General features: G+C 31.3%; 4 protein-coding genes across 5 annotated transcripts; 1 reads left to right on the top strand and 3 right to left on the bottom strand.

The window, feature by feature from the left end:
- The first annotated feature begins 107 nt into the window (after positions 1 to 107).
- LOC145750985 (uncharacterized) lies at positions 108 to 5,218 on the top strand. Its single transcript, XM_082567052.1, has 8 exons — positions 108 to 312; positions 445 to 539; positions 755 to 910; positions 1,289 to 1,418; positions 1,716 to 1,925; positions 2,711 to 2,880; positions 3,170 to 3,281; positions 3,451 to 5,218. Exons 1-8 carry the CDS (start codon positions 108 to 110, stop codon positions 5,136 to 5,138), a joined length of 2,766 nt encoding a protein of 921 aa, XP_082423178.1. The 3' UTR covers positions 5,139 to 5,218.
- A 1,251-nt stretch (positions 5,219 to 6,469) lies between these two features.
- LOC145749342 (dual specificity protein phosphatase 23-like) lies at positions 6,470 to 8,726 on the bottom strand. Of its 2 annotated transcripts, XM_082565089.1 has the most exons (4): positions 8,281 to 8,726; positions 7,953 to 8,051; positions 7,404 to 7,603; positions 6,470 to 6,970 (listed from the first exon to the last, which is right to left on the bottom strand). In XM_082565089.1, the coding sequence occupies exons 1-4, from the start codon at positions 8,447 to 8,449 to the stop codon at positions 6,773 to 6,775; spliced, it is 666 nt and encodes a 221-aa protein (XP_082421215.1). In that variant the 5' UTR covers positions 8,450 to 8,726; the 3' UTR covers positions 6,470 to 6,772. The 2 variants fall into 2 exon arrangements, with proteins under 2 accessions (XP_082421215.1, XP_082421217.1); XM_082565091.1 differs by lacking the exon at positions 7,953 to 8,051.
- Positions 8,412 to 9,958, bottom strand: LOC145749341 (COP9 signalosome complex subunit 4-like). Its single transcript, XM_082565088.1, has 2 exons — positions 8,647 to 9,958; positions 8,412 to 8,461 (listed from the first exon to the last, which is right to left on the bottom strand). Exon 1 carries the CDS (start codon positions 9,949 to 9,951, stop codon positions 8,722 to 8,724), a length of 1,230 nt encoding a protein of 409 aa, XP_082421214.1. The 5' UTR covers positions 9,952 to 9,958; the 3' UTR covers positions 8,412 to 8,461; positions 8,647 to 8,721.
- A 275-nt stretch (positions 9,959 to 10,233) lies between these two features.
- Positions 10,234 to 13,451, bottom strand: LOC145750983 (uncharacterized). Its single transcript, XM_082567051.1, has 2 exons — positions 12,016 to 13,451; positions 10,234 to 11,706 (listed from the first exon to the last, which is right to left on the bottom strand). The coding sequence occupies exons 1-2, from the start codon at positions 13,166 to 13,168 to the stop codon at positions 10,373 to 10,375; spliced, it is 2,487 nt and encodes an 828-aa protein (XP_082423177.1). The 5' UTR covers positions 13,169 to 13,451; the 3' UTR covers positions 10,234 to 10,372.
- Positions 13,452 to 14,239: the final 788 nt, after the last annotated feature.

Genomic DNA, 14,239 nt, shown 5'->3' with positions numbered 1-14,239 from the left:
GGAAACACTGCTCTCACTCTCTCGAAATCTCTCCCTTTTTTCTCAAAACAACTCTCTCAAAAGTTGGCGGCGATTTCAAAATTTTGATTTATTTGTAAACAAAAAACATGACGTCACGAGCAGAAACAGTTGAAATTACGTCATATCAGCAAAATGACGGCAAATTAATGAAAAACAAGGACTCTATGGTTGTGTTTTCACCAAATAGGACAGCTAGGGAGGATACAGCTTTACCAGAATGTCGTTTCACTTGGTTTGATTTGTTTGTTATCACTATTTCAATGGGAACATATATGGCCGATATTGCTACAGGTAAAAGTCAACTTTTTATTGAATTCTTATAGCTTAAAAAATGTTTGTTTTAAAAAAATGTGATTACATTGATTTATAGTGCGCCAAAGTTCACCACTTAACTTTTTTTAATTCAAAATTAAACTTTTTTAGATATTCTTGTAATGTTGGTTTATTGGAATATAAATGAAATGAGTTGGGCAGCTTTAACCCTAACTTTTTTTATTGTTCCAGCTATTATTATGCAGGTATTGTTTAATTTATTTAAGTGCAATAAAACTAAATGAGTCATTAAATAGATTTTTATTTTATTCTAGTTTTAACTGAAATTTTAAAAATATTGAAATACAAAAAATAAATACATTTTTTATTACAACATTTTTAATACTATATATTAACTTTTTAAATGCATTAATGAAAGTAAAAAAAAAATTAACAAAAACGTTTTTTTATTTTTTCTTAGATATTCAGTACTCGCTGGTATTTGGCAGATGGACATAAATTAACATTTTCAATGCTGTTAGTTCATGTTTTAATGATGGGTCCAATGAAGCGATATATCACCGTTATAATGCTCGGGTTTAAAGCAAAACACACAAAAAGAATCCAAGATTACCAGGTTAGAAACAAATTCACATGCACAGCATATTTATAGTAAGGTATACTATACTGTATTCTATGAACCCACCAACTTAAAACTTTGAATAACCCCTAAATTCTGCCCCCCCCCTATTAATGAGTAAGTTTAACTTACTTTTATTAAGCCAAACAATCAATTAACAGCATTTTTGTGGTACCTATAAAATAAACTAATTTGTATCAATAAAAAATGAATTAAACTAAACTCTAACCAAGTTAAAATTAATTTTATCCTGTATATTTTTACATAAACCGACATAGTACCAAAACAATGCAAAAATTAAATCACAACCCAGTTGAAAATTAAAAATAGTAAATGTATCAATAAACCACCTAAACTTAATTTTTTTCCCACTAGGACATGTACTCCCAGCTAAGTGATGTCAGTATGCTGAGGTTATTCGAATGTTTCCTGGAGAGTGCTCCACAGTTAGTTCTTCAACTTTATATCATGATACAAGTTAAAGAAGGAGATCATATTCTAACTGGTACCAACCTTTCTACACATTTGATGAATAAACTTGTAAAAGCTGTAGAAAAATATTGTTATTATTTTAAAATCAATTTTTACTTAAATATTATACTTTCGAACCTAGGACCAAGTGTAGTAGAGCTCTGGGTTTTTAAGTAAAATATTCTTACTGCTTCTATGCTGTAGCACCCTTTAGTAAGGTCCTAGAATTAGTAATATCTTGTAAGAATTAGTTATTGGCTGATTAATTATCGCCAGTTATTTTCAATATTATCCGAACTGTAAAAGTTATAAAAAATACTTTTATTTTTAGGAATCTCTGCCTGTTTCAGTTTGCTGTCCTTATCCTGGGCAATAGTTGCTTACAACAAAGCATTGAGGGCAGCAGTGAGCAGAAGAAAGAGGGTTAGTTGGACTGGGGTAACACTTCAAACAATATGGAGAGTTGGTATGGTGCTAGGGAGGATTTCATCGATTGTTTTGTTTGCTACAATCTATAAAGAATGGATATTGTTGGTATTAGGTAAGTTTAAAATGCAAGTGGATTTGATATTTCAGGTACCTTGTTTAGAAAAGCAAGTGCACTTTGAAATATGCAAAGTTTTAAAACATAAGCATTATTACATTAATAAAAAATGTTAAGTACACACATAGTGGCCCCCAAACCAACTTTACCTTTACAGTATGTATACCTGAAATTTATTTTTTTTAATTTTTTTCAGACATTTTTGTATGTATATACACAAACCCTTTAATCCTTTATAATATTGTCTACAAAAATATGTTAATATCTTTAAAAATTAAGATAATTAATATATATTGGGCTTACTACTTTTACAGTTCTTACATCTTATTAGTTTTACATTCCTAAAATTTTGGAGGCCAAAAAAAACATGATCGCATTCCAATTTTTTAAGTGATTTGTTGTCAATTTTTTTTGTATATATATATCTTTATCCTCGATGTGGGAAAGTCGAATGCGCGACTTAAACATAGAGTAACATCAGTTACCCTGACCCAGTCTCGAGATGCCTGTGGCATGTTGGAATATCATAGATTATAATTGCCCGATAGTTATGCTGCTGATTAAGTGCTGGCTCAGCAGGAGTTCATACCGTTTATAGCATCTTACTCAAGGGAGCTACAGCATGAGATCAGTGGGGATTGAACCCACGACCCCATGTGTGGTGTAGCAATTGTCCTTACCACTACACCACGCTGCCGGTCAAATTACTTTAATCCATTTATATAACACACTTTAAAATAAGCAAAATTGCAATTTAACTTACAGTTACCCAATATGTTCAGGTACCCACTGGTTAGTGATGAGTGCATGGGTGATGGCACAAGATACAGACTTCTGTGGAAGTTGGTGGGAGGAGAAGTTGTTCAACGTCGTCGTTGGTTTTATTTATGTTTTCTGTTTCTTTAACATGAAGGAAGGAAGGTCAAGATGGAGGGCTGTGTTTTATTATGCTGTAAGTAAATTAGATTATTTTAAATATAGTTAAAAATGGAAAATTACTTTAATTTAAAAATTTTTTAAAACTGAAATTTTTAAAAACCAAAATTTGTATTAAATTTTTTTAGAAATTAAAGTTGATTTTTTAAAGCAAGGTTAGGGGTAAAGTGGCATAAATAGAAAATATCTTATTGTCAGTAATACATGACGGTTGTAGGTATATGACAATAATCCAAGAACAATACCTAAAAAAATAATTTTTTTGAATTTAGTACAGCAAAACCTTATTAAGATTTTGTTTTAAGGTAATATTTGTTGAAAACAGTGTAATGATAATTTTATGGATGCCCCAACAAACACCAGGAGAGTGGTACAATATGGTCGCACCATTTGCTGTTTGGGGTGGTTTTTTAATTGGTAATAACAACATTTTTAAAATCAATAACACTATTTTTATTTTTACTACAAGAAAATTCATGTTTTCAAATAGACTTGTGTTTACGATATAATAAAATTAGGTTTCAGTTTAAAGCCATCAATTTTTAGTAAAAACCTAAGTTTTAAAGCTTTGCTTATTTAAATTCAGGTATTACTTCAATGTGTTTGTATTACAAATTCTTCCACCCTGCCAGCAAGCAAAGATGTCATTGTTGTATGCCTTACTACCATGCTCAACATTTCTGTGTTTCGACGTTTTGTTGTTGTACAACACTGAATGAAACAACAAACATTTTGTCGACGCCGTATAAGAAAGGACGACCACATTCTAACAACAATGATTTCGATTCAACAGATTCTCTATCCTCGAACGAGGAATTTGATGTCAGGGATTTCACTGATTTAAGATGTAGTTACGATACCCCAATCACGGAGTTCACAAACTCAAAAAATGTGGCTCAAAATCGGGTTTGCAATAAACACAAAACTAACCCAAATCACAGACATTACAACAACGATCAAACTACAAAAAATTTTGAGAATAAAATGTTGACAGTTGCTGTTGTGGGTGATGCTAAAATAGGGTTCAAAGTGAAATCATTTGAACCTCAAAAATCACCAATTTATGAACTGGATGAAAGCTTGATGCCCAAACCACGAGCTACAAGCACACCAGGAGATGATTTAAACATAAAACGGGCTCCAAAACGTGAACCAAACCACCAAAATATCACCGAGGAAAGCTTGACTTCGATCCGAGAATCTAGTGAGGAATTGAATGTAAATTTTGAGTACGATAATGAAAGGGGGATCGTTTACACCCCGAGGACAAAGTTGTCGAAAATGTTGGAAACCCCAAAGCGTCACAACCCTGGTTCACCCAGCACTTTAGTTAAAAATTGGGTAAGAAAAAACCAAGAGATGTATAAAGAACATAAAAGCTGTTTTGTGGAATCTGAGATTGTTCCAACAAAAAAATCGATCACGATAATTGAGCCTGAAATTTTTAATGCAGAAAAGAGGACAAAGCGGAAATATCCACAACGAATGAAATCTTTTGGTAAAAAAGAACGACTTAACCAAAATGTTGTTGTAAAAAGAAGGAGAAATAAAAAGAAAAAGAATAACAAATCGATCAGGAATTCGTTCCGAGAAGCATTTGGTTTTCAGGCTTTAGATATTGATGAAATTGCTGACAGAATGGAGAAAAATGACATTTCAAAAATAAAGAAACAAAACTGGAACGTAACAGATTTGGATTTTGATCCTCAGAGTGGGACTAAATTAACAAAAGTCAAAAAAACTGAAAATCATAACAAAAACGTGATTAAATCAAGGCATGATTTACCACCAACCTTGTACAAGGAAAACAAGATCAACAGAATATCAAAACATAAATCTTCTGATATTTTATTTTATGACGAATCAGTTTCAGAAGTGAAACGACCATCACAAAAATCTAAAAACCCTATGTCATGCGAATCAAAATATGACAACTTAACGCAACAAAGTTTAGAATCAAATCAAGAAATGGCAACTGTTATCTTAAAATCTAAGGAAAACATAATTCCAAACCTAAAAATCAACCAAAATGAAATCAAAACAACTCAGCCTTTTACAATGAGTAAACATGATCACTTGGAATCATGGAAAAACTCGCCAGCGCGAAAAAAATTAGCTTTTCCTGGAAAAAGGGATAAAAATGTGATCCCACATAGTAAGAGTATTGAACCCCTGGGTAAAAGTATGGAGGGGGTGTTAGAGACGAATGAAAATTATCGAATAAACGTCGAGAAAAAAAAGCGAAAAACTTTGGGTTCAATAGAAAACAAATAATTAAAATATAAATTTTAACAGCGTTAAAAAATAATTTTGTTGCGATTTTTAATCATCGTTTATCTCAAACTATATATTTTGTGCCCTACTAACATTGTTTTAATAGTGAAAAATAAACATTGTGCTTTTATAAATATTGTACATAATTGATCAAAATTAGAGTGTTTTTGTAATTATTTTTTTAGTTTTATTGCTTTTTAGTTTGTTTTTTCCGTACTGCCTTTTTTTTGTAATTGCACTAATTCACGAATTCATATTTTTTCAATATCACTTTTTTACATTGGTTGATTATTTCATTTTGTTTTTGTGTCATTTTTCATATGCTGCTGGTGGATAATAAATCATTAATTTTGCAAAAGACGTTAAACATGTATACAGCAGTATGTAAGTTTGTTAAACAGGTGTTTTTACTTCGAAAATAACTAAAGTTTAATTAACGAGAAATCAATGTGCGTATAGACCACAGAAATTCAAGTAAGTTTAAAACAAAATTGTTAAGGGGTTAGGGCTGTAATCATGCGACATATGATTGTATTATTTATAAGGTATTCACATTGCTCTATTTTGAGTTTGTGACTTCATACAATCACTTGTTAAATAAAGTTAATTTTAAATATTTTGTTAATTATATTTACATGCTTTTTTATTTAGTTTTTTAAACTTGAATAATAAAAAAATAATTTTATTTCCACTTACTTATTTGAAACTTTAAATAACAACAATCCTGTGGTTATTTTCTTCTTCTTTGAAAAATAAATAAATCAATTGATGTGTATGCTGGTTTCTCTGTTAAGTTAATTTAGCATTAACATATATAAATTTATCTTTAATGTAGAAAGGTTAACTCCTAAACATAGAGTAACATCAGTTACCCCGACCCAGTTTTTAGTTGAATTTGGCAGTTTGAGATATTATAGATTATAATTGTCCGGTAATTAATCTGCTAATCATGATCAAGTATTGGCTCAGCAGGAGTTTGTATCGTTTATATCGCCTTACTTAATGAAAAGCATTAAGAACCTAGAATCTCGAGGCATAGTGTTTTAAACACAACGCTACTGGCTAGTACAACATTTATTCAACTACACTGTCAGCAATAAATGCCACAACTTAATATAATTTTAATATGAAAACTTACATTTCTTTGAACACATTTCGGTCATAATCTTTCTTTAAAAATTTTAAAAACATGCTTTGAAAATGTAAACAAAATCACGTGATCATGATGCAGTGTTTCCAAAATTATATGTTTTAAATAAATCAAAGTTTGTTATCCTCGAATATTACAAACAAACAAACCCATTTATATAAACAATATATATATATACTTATTTGACTAAAATTTTATTAAAAATATCACAGTATTAAGTTGGCAAGAAAATGAAATATAAGTGCACATAATCTCAGGTAGGTAAAAAAAAACAAAGTTTAAGGATTCTAATAAATAAACACAAGCATAATGAAAGTAAACCAATCTCAATGTGTTGCTATACTAATCTCTTTATAGCAATTCATACAATAACAAATACATATTTGGCAATTTATAAGAAATTTAATCTAAAAGTGACAAAAATTTTCCCTTTTTTACTTTTATAAGTAGTACAAACAAATTCCACCAAAATTGCCTTTCAAACTTAATAATTTCCACTTTTAATATGATAATAATATTGTTCGATCGCTTTTTCTTGCTCAGAAGACTCCACAAACCCAGGTCTTAACTTTCTAGTTTGTTCAAGAGCAGTTTTAGGTTTTATTCTCCGAGTTTTAATCAAATAACAAGCAACCATGGTTCCTGTTCGTCCGTTCCCATTTTCACAATGCACCACAACAGCCTAAAAAAAATGTTATTGAAATAAGGGTTGTGTCAGATTGATTACCAAAACATTGGGTCTTTAGGTGCAGATTCCTTTTTGTATTTATTTATTCTCGATAAAAAAAGGCCGAAAGGCATTAATATAGCAAACATTTGTTACCCTGACCCAGTCTTAAGTTAACTATGGCAGTTTGGAATATAACAGAATATAATTGCCCGATATTTAGGCTGTTGATCAAGCATTGAAACAGTAGGAGTTCTTACTGTTTATATCGCCTTTCTTAAGAGCCTTACAACTTGAAAGTAGGAAGGATTGAACTCTAGACCTAATGCAATAAAGCCAAGTGTTCTACCCACTCTACCAAGCTGACAGAATATTTTATACCAATATTTACCTATTTTCTTCACAAGTAAAATTTAGAATAAGGACAATAAAAACTTATTACTACCACCTCATTTCTTTCATTAGCATCTTCCACAATCTTCACAAAATGTCGAATTTGATGCAAAGTTGGGGCACAAAAGTCCTCAATTCTGATCTTAAGTCGATTTAACTTGGGAAGTTGGATGGAATCTAAAGCTCCTTCAGGTCTTTGTTTCATTAAAGATACAACGTGACGAATTCCATTCTCAAATAAATATCTGTACTGACCTTATAACAATAATTATACAATTTATATTAGTAAAGTAACATTAGTATGTTTAGAAATATATAGAGTACAAATCTATTTATATATAATGAAGTTAGGTGCCTAATTACGTTCAATTTATAAGCCTTTAAAATAAAAAAACGTTGTTTGTGGTGGCAAGAGTAAATTATCACGAGAAAATAATAAATAAGAGTTGTAATCATAATATGACTATTAATACCAACCGTAACACTAGTAGATATAAATACACATACTCCATTTATGTTAACTTAATATATAGTAGAAGCAAAAAAGTTATGCGACAATAAGAATTAGCCCTCTTATACCAATATGATAGTCAAACAAACTAACTTGGTGTATTAGGGAGAGCACAAGCAGCCAACCACCCAGAATCCACCCAAGAAAAATTTGGAGGGATTTCTGAAGTTGACCTTCGCTGTCTTGATTGAGCTTTAAGTAAATAATAAAACATTGTTGTTATAAAACAAAACCCGCCCTAAATTTCCTATAATATATATGCCATGTTATAATATAAAATCAAACATAATGCATCTTGTATTTAGCAGTATTCATTTTTTAAATAATCCTTTAATATTATGTGTCACACTATTGCCAGAAGCAGTAAATTACGTCAAAAATGTAGCAAAAATTAAGTTTAAAATCCCAAAATTTAACTCACGGAAAGTGGTAAATGGTCTTGCTCTTAAGTTATCTTTATTAAAAGCTCTACATGGTGATGTAACATCAGTTTTAATGTGTCTGTGGTCTCCTCTCATTGTGGGTAAAGCTGTGAACGCTCTTCCATCCATCGCTCTCCCATGATCCAAGTTTAATTTTAATTTGTTCATTTTTACCTACATCTAAACAAAATTGAATGATTTAAACTGGCTAATTAAACAAGCAGTAATAGTTATTCATTATCAGTTATAATTAATGTATACCAATTTCAGACAGAGTTTTAAAATGAATTGAAACACAGTAGAATTGTAAGTATTTAGAGGTTGTTTGTTTTAACATACAGCTAACACACTTACATACTCAATACCTTTTTTTAAAAAGGACAACAAAAAAAATATATAGAAAATGAACTTTAATAAACATAATAATAATCTTTTATGTTTTAGTTCAAAGAAGCCATAATTTGATCCATTTTATTAGCAGCCCATTCTGGATGAGCATTATGTATTTTATCCACAATTCCACTAACTTCCAGACATAACGACTGAATCTGACCGTCCCAGGCTGGCAAGGTCTCTCTTACTTCAAAGTAAACAATTCCATCGATTTGATCAATATACCCGTTCATTCTTCCCTCACAGATCATTTGTGATGCAATCTTTTCAGCCATTTCGGGAGGAACTTCTAACAACGCCCCTAGCTCAGTAAAACGAATGTTATTATAAAGCTTACTGGCTGATAGAAGATTATGTTCGGTTATTGCCCTGTTAAGTATATTTGATCCATCTGCTGTGATAGCTTTTTGGTGTGCCATCAACTGCTTTGAAAACTCTAAAACTTCGTCAGATTTAATAATTCGATCCAAATACATTTTCTCTAATATTCCATAAGCAAGTAAGGACTGACAACGTTCGTCACGATACAAAATACCAAGTAATCTTGATCGTTGTTGTCCAGCAGGTGCCAGTATCGCACAATTTAAAGCTTTTTCTAATGCTTGTGTTCGTTCACACTCATGTATAGCAGTCTGGTATGATAGTTCGTTGTAATGTTGAGTGGCTTCGATAAATTTTCGACGATAATCGAGAACTCGTGCGTAACAAACTTTGTAGTGGATTTGTAGTTCACGGTTACTTGTACTATTCTGTAATAAAGATGCCCGGTTAATGTAGGATTCAGCCTGTACTGGGTTTTCATCTTCAAGATATAACCGAGCAATTGTTAAATAAGTCTGAAGTTTAAAATCTAAACTGTATTGTTTCTGCCCAGATTCAATTGGTATACCGACTAACATTAGTGCAGCATCTTTCCAGTTTTCTTCATTTTCGAATATCACAGCCAACTGCTGTCGAATTTGTGCGACCTGCTCTTCAAATGAAATAACTCGAGGTTGAATTCGTTCCAACGCAAACAATGAAACTTCTTTGCAAGCTGTGTTACCAATACTAGGTAATCTTGTACAGAAATCTGTTAAAAGTTGTCGTGATACCATTTGCGAGACATTTTCGTTCATCATCGCATCCATAAAAGCCTTTAAACCTTGTGTCCGTTCATTATCTTTGAGGAGAAAACATTTGTTTAATATATCCTGATATCTCTCAGCTAAATCCTTATGTGAGCTGCTCGCTGCTTGACCTAGTACAGATAAATCTGCTTTTATATTTAAAGCCATTTTCCTACTATCTGTAAACAAAAATATTTATTTATAAACAATAACAAATAGCAATTAGCCAATAATATTAACAACATTCTGAATTATTTAATTTCTAAATTTTTATACACTAAAAGTATTGTAGTTAAGTTTTTCTAATAAACACATAAGCTAATATTAATAATTGTAAACACAGAATTAAAAGTTTAATTTACAATTTAAATAACATATAAATTGGGTTTATGGTGAAACCAAAACACCAACTACCAAAAATATTACTTTCAAAAAAATGTATATGCCCAAAACAAGATAACAAAAAAGTATTATTAATATTGTCACCTAATAAAATAACTAAGTGTTACAAAACTATATGTATCATATTTTAACCTTTAGTATCAAAAGTTTAACATTAAACTAATAAAAAATTGTCACTTTTTAAAAATTAATCTTCAAAAATAGCATCTATAGGATTTGGGTGGACCTTAGCCATGTGCATTCTAAGACTTTGATTCTTAGAGTAAGCATGTCCACAAATTGTACATTTATAAGGTCTGGCTCCTGTGTGAACTCTTGAATGAGCCTTTACATGACTGGCTGTCCCAAAGTTCTTCCCACAGACTTCACATTGATACGGTTTCTCCCCGTTGTGAATTCTCATGTGTTTAACCACGTTTGTTTTTTCGTTGAACGCTTTACCACAGACTTCACAAGTGAAAGGTTTTTGACCGGTATGTTGTCTTCTATGTATCGGCAAATATGCTTTACTTGTAAACTTTTTGCCACATATTTCGCACCCATATGGTTTCTCACCAGTGTGTACGCGCAGATGGGTTTCAAGCGCTACATTTGAGGCAAAATTCTTTCCACAAACCTGACAAAAACGTACGGGCCCTGACTTTGTGTTTTCAATCTCCATGTTGTCAACATTTCGATGGATTTTGCTGTGGATCCATAAATTTCTGCGGATTGCAAATTCCTCTCCGCAAACCAAACATTTATGCGATTTTTCACCTTCGTGCTTTTGTTCATGATCCTCGAAATTCTCCCTACATCTGTACCCCTTCCCACAATACTTACACTGAAAGGGTTTATCCGCTTTATGGGTTACAACATGAGCTTGTAACGCACTACTTCGCTCAAATATTTTATAACAAACATTGCACTGAAACGTCTGTTTCTCTTTGCCCAATTTTTTTGAATTTTTTAACCTGTTTAAACCGTCTATCATTTCAACTTCGTATTCATCAGTTTTTATTTGTTTTTCTGTTGTTATTTCTCCATTTTGTGCTTCACATATTGTCACTGTTATAGGTGTTTGTTCCGCTAACATTGTGATCGCATCAGGAATCGCAAACTCATTGTCTTCTTCCAACATTTGTGATGTCATAATAGCATTATCTGTTGCATCATTTGTCATATGAACCCAATCAATTACTTGCGAGTCTGATCGATTCTCTTTAAAGTTTTCACTCAGTAATTTAATCTCAGAACTCAGGTCTTTATGTAACTCAGTCAATTGCTTAAGCATGAAAATACCGAGAGTGTCTTTGAGTTCGTTTTTTTCCTCAATATCGTTTGAAATTGCAACCTGAGATTTTAAATCCGATCCAGGAAAGTTAATTTCACGAATTCTTTTAATTTCTAGGACATCTTGTTTTAAATTCCATATTTCAGTGGATATTAGTGAAGTCATGTTGTCCAAAACATTATCCAAATCTTCTTGGTTATTTTCTTGTGCCATTCTTGCAGAAGTTAATTTATAGTTAACCCTATTTTAATAAATTTTTGAGTAATTTATCAATCTAAAAATGTAAACAAAAACAAAGTTAACAGAAAAGGAATAACATCTGAATAAATCATAATAAAAATTTAAAGACAATTTGAATTAACATAAAATAATTACCAGACAAAATAACAAACATACATAAAACAAAAACTATTTTACAAACGACACAACTATATTGCAGTTATTAACAAAACTATCCACATTCTAAACAGACAAAATTTTCCAAATCACAAAATTATTCTGAATACTAAAATGATAAAAAACACAATTTTTAAATATTTATTAAATTTAAAATTCACTGTCTAAATTGACAGACACTGTAAGTTGTTCGTTATTCTCATTTAAAAAACCCGGATGCATAACAGTCATATGATTAACCAACCTGTTCTTAGTATAGAAATATACATTCTTACATAATGGGCAATCATAATGAGTATGTTGTCCAGTTTGGTGGATTTTAATATGCGCTCGCAAATGTGATTTTAAGTTAAATTCCCGATGGCAAATCTCACATTTAAATTTTTCATTCCCGAAATGTGTAAACATGTGTTTTTTAAGTTCAGCTTGGTTTAGAAAATCCTTGCCACAAACATCACATAATGGCACTCTTCGAGGTTTTTTGGCCCGTGGTGTTTCTTGTCTTTTAATCGCTTTTGTTTTAGGTGAATTTAAATTTTTGTTTTCACGCTCGTTAATTAAAGATTTAATTGTTGGTTCATCTTGGTCATTGAAGCAAATAAATGCTGTTAAATCAAGGCCTGATAGATCGATGTCAAAATGATTAAAAGATAAATGTTTCCGCAACATCAATCCTCCCGAGAACAACTGATCACAAAAACAACATTTGATCTTCGGAACAAGTTTATGATTCCTCCGAAAATGTCGCAAAAGATATTCGAAACTCTGAATTAAGCGTCCACAGATGCCACAGTTTAAAGCTTTGTGAACACTTAAATCTTCAGGCAACAACTGTTTTACCAAATCCTGAGTATTTTTAATGAGATTTTTTTGGGGTGAAATCTTGTTATTTTGATCAACATCATATTGAACAAACTCAGTTGGAAAATTTATATTTTCTTCCTCCTTAGCTTCAGGTTGATCGGTTATTTCTGCAACAACAGGAATCACTTCGGTATATTCCATTGTTTTTTCACCACTTTCATTTTCCAAATTAATTGATTTTCCCGCTTCTGCTAAAATATCTAATTCTTGTTGTTGTTTTGAAAGCAAATTAATTGTGTTTACAATTGGTTTTGTTAAACTTGATTTTTTCAGTGTATTTCGACGAATATTTGACCTATAACCTCTTGAAATATTGGCATTTTTGTTAAATTGTTTTAAATGATTTCCCAAAGTTTGTATTTCTTCTTTTATCTCCGTTCGAATTTTTTTCAATTCTTGCAAAATCATTAATCCAATGTTTTCAGATAGTAATGGTTTTTCAGATGCCATTTTATAAAATAAAATCGATCAAAACCAAAATTTCTACAAAATATTATTCACTAACAAAGCAGTTAGCGTAACTGTCAGTCTGTCAGTCAGTCTGTCCTGCAATAATTTATAAATTAACGTATGTTACGGAATTTTTTACTTTGCAAGTGCAAAACTTTTGACAACCCGATATAATCACAGTTTTTTATTAATTATTAAGCCTAATTTTCCAGTCTACACCAACACATTAACTTATATTTAAATATTATACCAGGATTTTGTGATAAAATGCAGCTTAAAACTTGCTTTTGGCTGTCTTAGAAAATGAACTACAAAGCGGTAAAAATAACGGCTCTCTATAAAATGCGGAGTGCATTAGCGGAGCGCGGAGTTACTCCTAAACAAAAAAACAAGCGGAAACTATTGCCTAGATATATAACAGAATAGAGCCTACCATGGGTTAATTGCGGACCCAATATAAAATGCCCACATTATAGTTTATTGCCTGCCCAAATTTTAGTGTTTTTCAAATATAAAATGCTTATTCAAAGTTAAGTGCCTACTCAAAGTTAAGTGCCTACCCCAAGATAAGTGTCTACTTAAAATTTAGTGTTATTCAAAGTTAAGTGCCTACTAAAAGTTAGGTGCCTACCCAAAGTTGATTGCCCACCCTATATCCAAGTGCTTACCCAAAGGTTACGTGCCTATCCTATAGTTAATTGCCTTTCCGATAAGTACCAACCCAAAGGTTAAGTGCCTACCCTATACTAAGCATTGGTGCTTTGCCCCATTCTAAAATTTGCTTTATTACAATGAAACTAAAATTTTACAACAAAATCAATAATATATAAGTTTTATTAATAAATATATTGAAAATAACAATTTAAACAATAAACATAGTTAACGTAAATAACAAAACACCCGCAATTATCAAGGGTCAAATGGTGAAGATAGAAAATATTGTGCGGCACCTTTATAAGGCTGTGCACATTTTAAACACCAAGATGGAAAAAAAAACGCGCCACGCATGGCGGAATTACATTTGAGATTGTAGTTTAAAGTTGACTACCAAATATAATGTTGTTGTTGTTG

This window comes from Corella eumyota, chromosome 4 (assembly GCF_963082875.1).
Source record: "Corella eumyota chromosome 4, kaCorEumy4.1, whole genome shotgun sequence".
Lineage (NCBI taxonomy): Eukaryota > Metazoa > Chordata > Ascidiacea > Phlebobranchia > Corellidae > Corella > Corella eumyota.
This window is presented reverse-complemented; position numbering and strand designations above follow the sequence as displayed.

Coding starts and splice junctions, on each gene's coding strand:
- LOC145749342 (XM_082565089.1), bottom strand. CDS start 8,449: ATGAACAAATTAAAATTAAACTTGGATCATGGGAGAGCGATGGATGGA. Junction 8,052..8,280: donor AAGACCATTTACCACTTTCC/GTGAGTTAAATT, acceptor ATTTACTTAAAG/CTCAATCAAGACAGCGAAGG. Junction 6,971..7,403: donor ATGCTAATGAAAGAAATGAG/GTGGTAGTAATA, acceptor CATTTTTTTTAG/GCTGTTGTGGTGCATTGTGA.
- LOC145750985 (XM_082567052.1), top strand. CDS start 108: ATGACGTCACGAGCAGAAACAGTTGAAATTACGTCATATCAGCAAAAT. Junction 911..1,288: donor AAAGAATCCAAGATTACCAG/GTTAGAAACAAA, acceptor TTTTCCCACTAG/GACATGTACTCCCAGCTAAG. Junction 1,419..1,715: donor AGGAGATCATATTCTAACTG/GTACCAACCTTT, acceptor TTTTATTTTTAG/GAATCTCTGCCTGTTTCAGT.
- LOC145750983 (XM_082567051.1), bottom strand. CDS start 13,168: ATGGCATCTGAAAAACCATTACTATCTGAAAACATTGGATTAATGATT. Junction 11,707..12,015: donor AGTGTCTGTCAATTTAGACA/GTGAATTTTAAA, acceptor CAAAAATTTATT/AAAATAGGGTTAACTATAAA.
- LOC145749341 (XM_082565088.1), bottom strand. CDS start 9,951: ATGGCTTTAAATATAAAAGCAGATTTATCTGTACTAGGTCAAGCAGCG.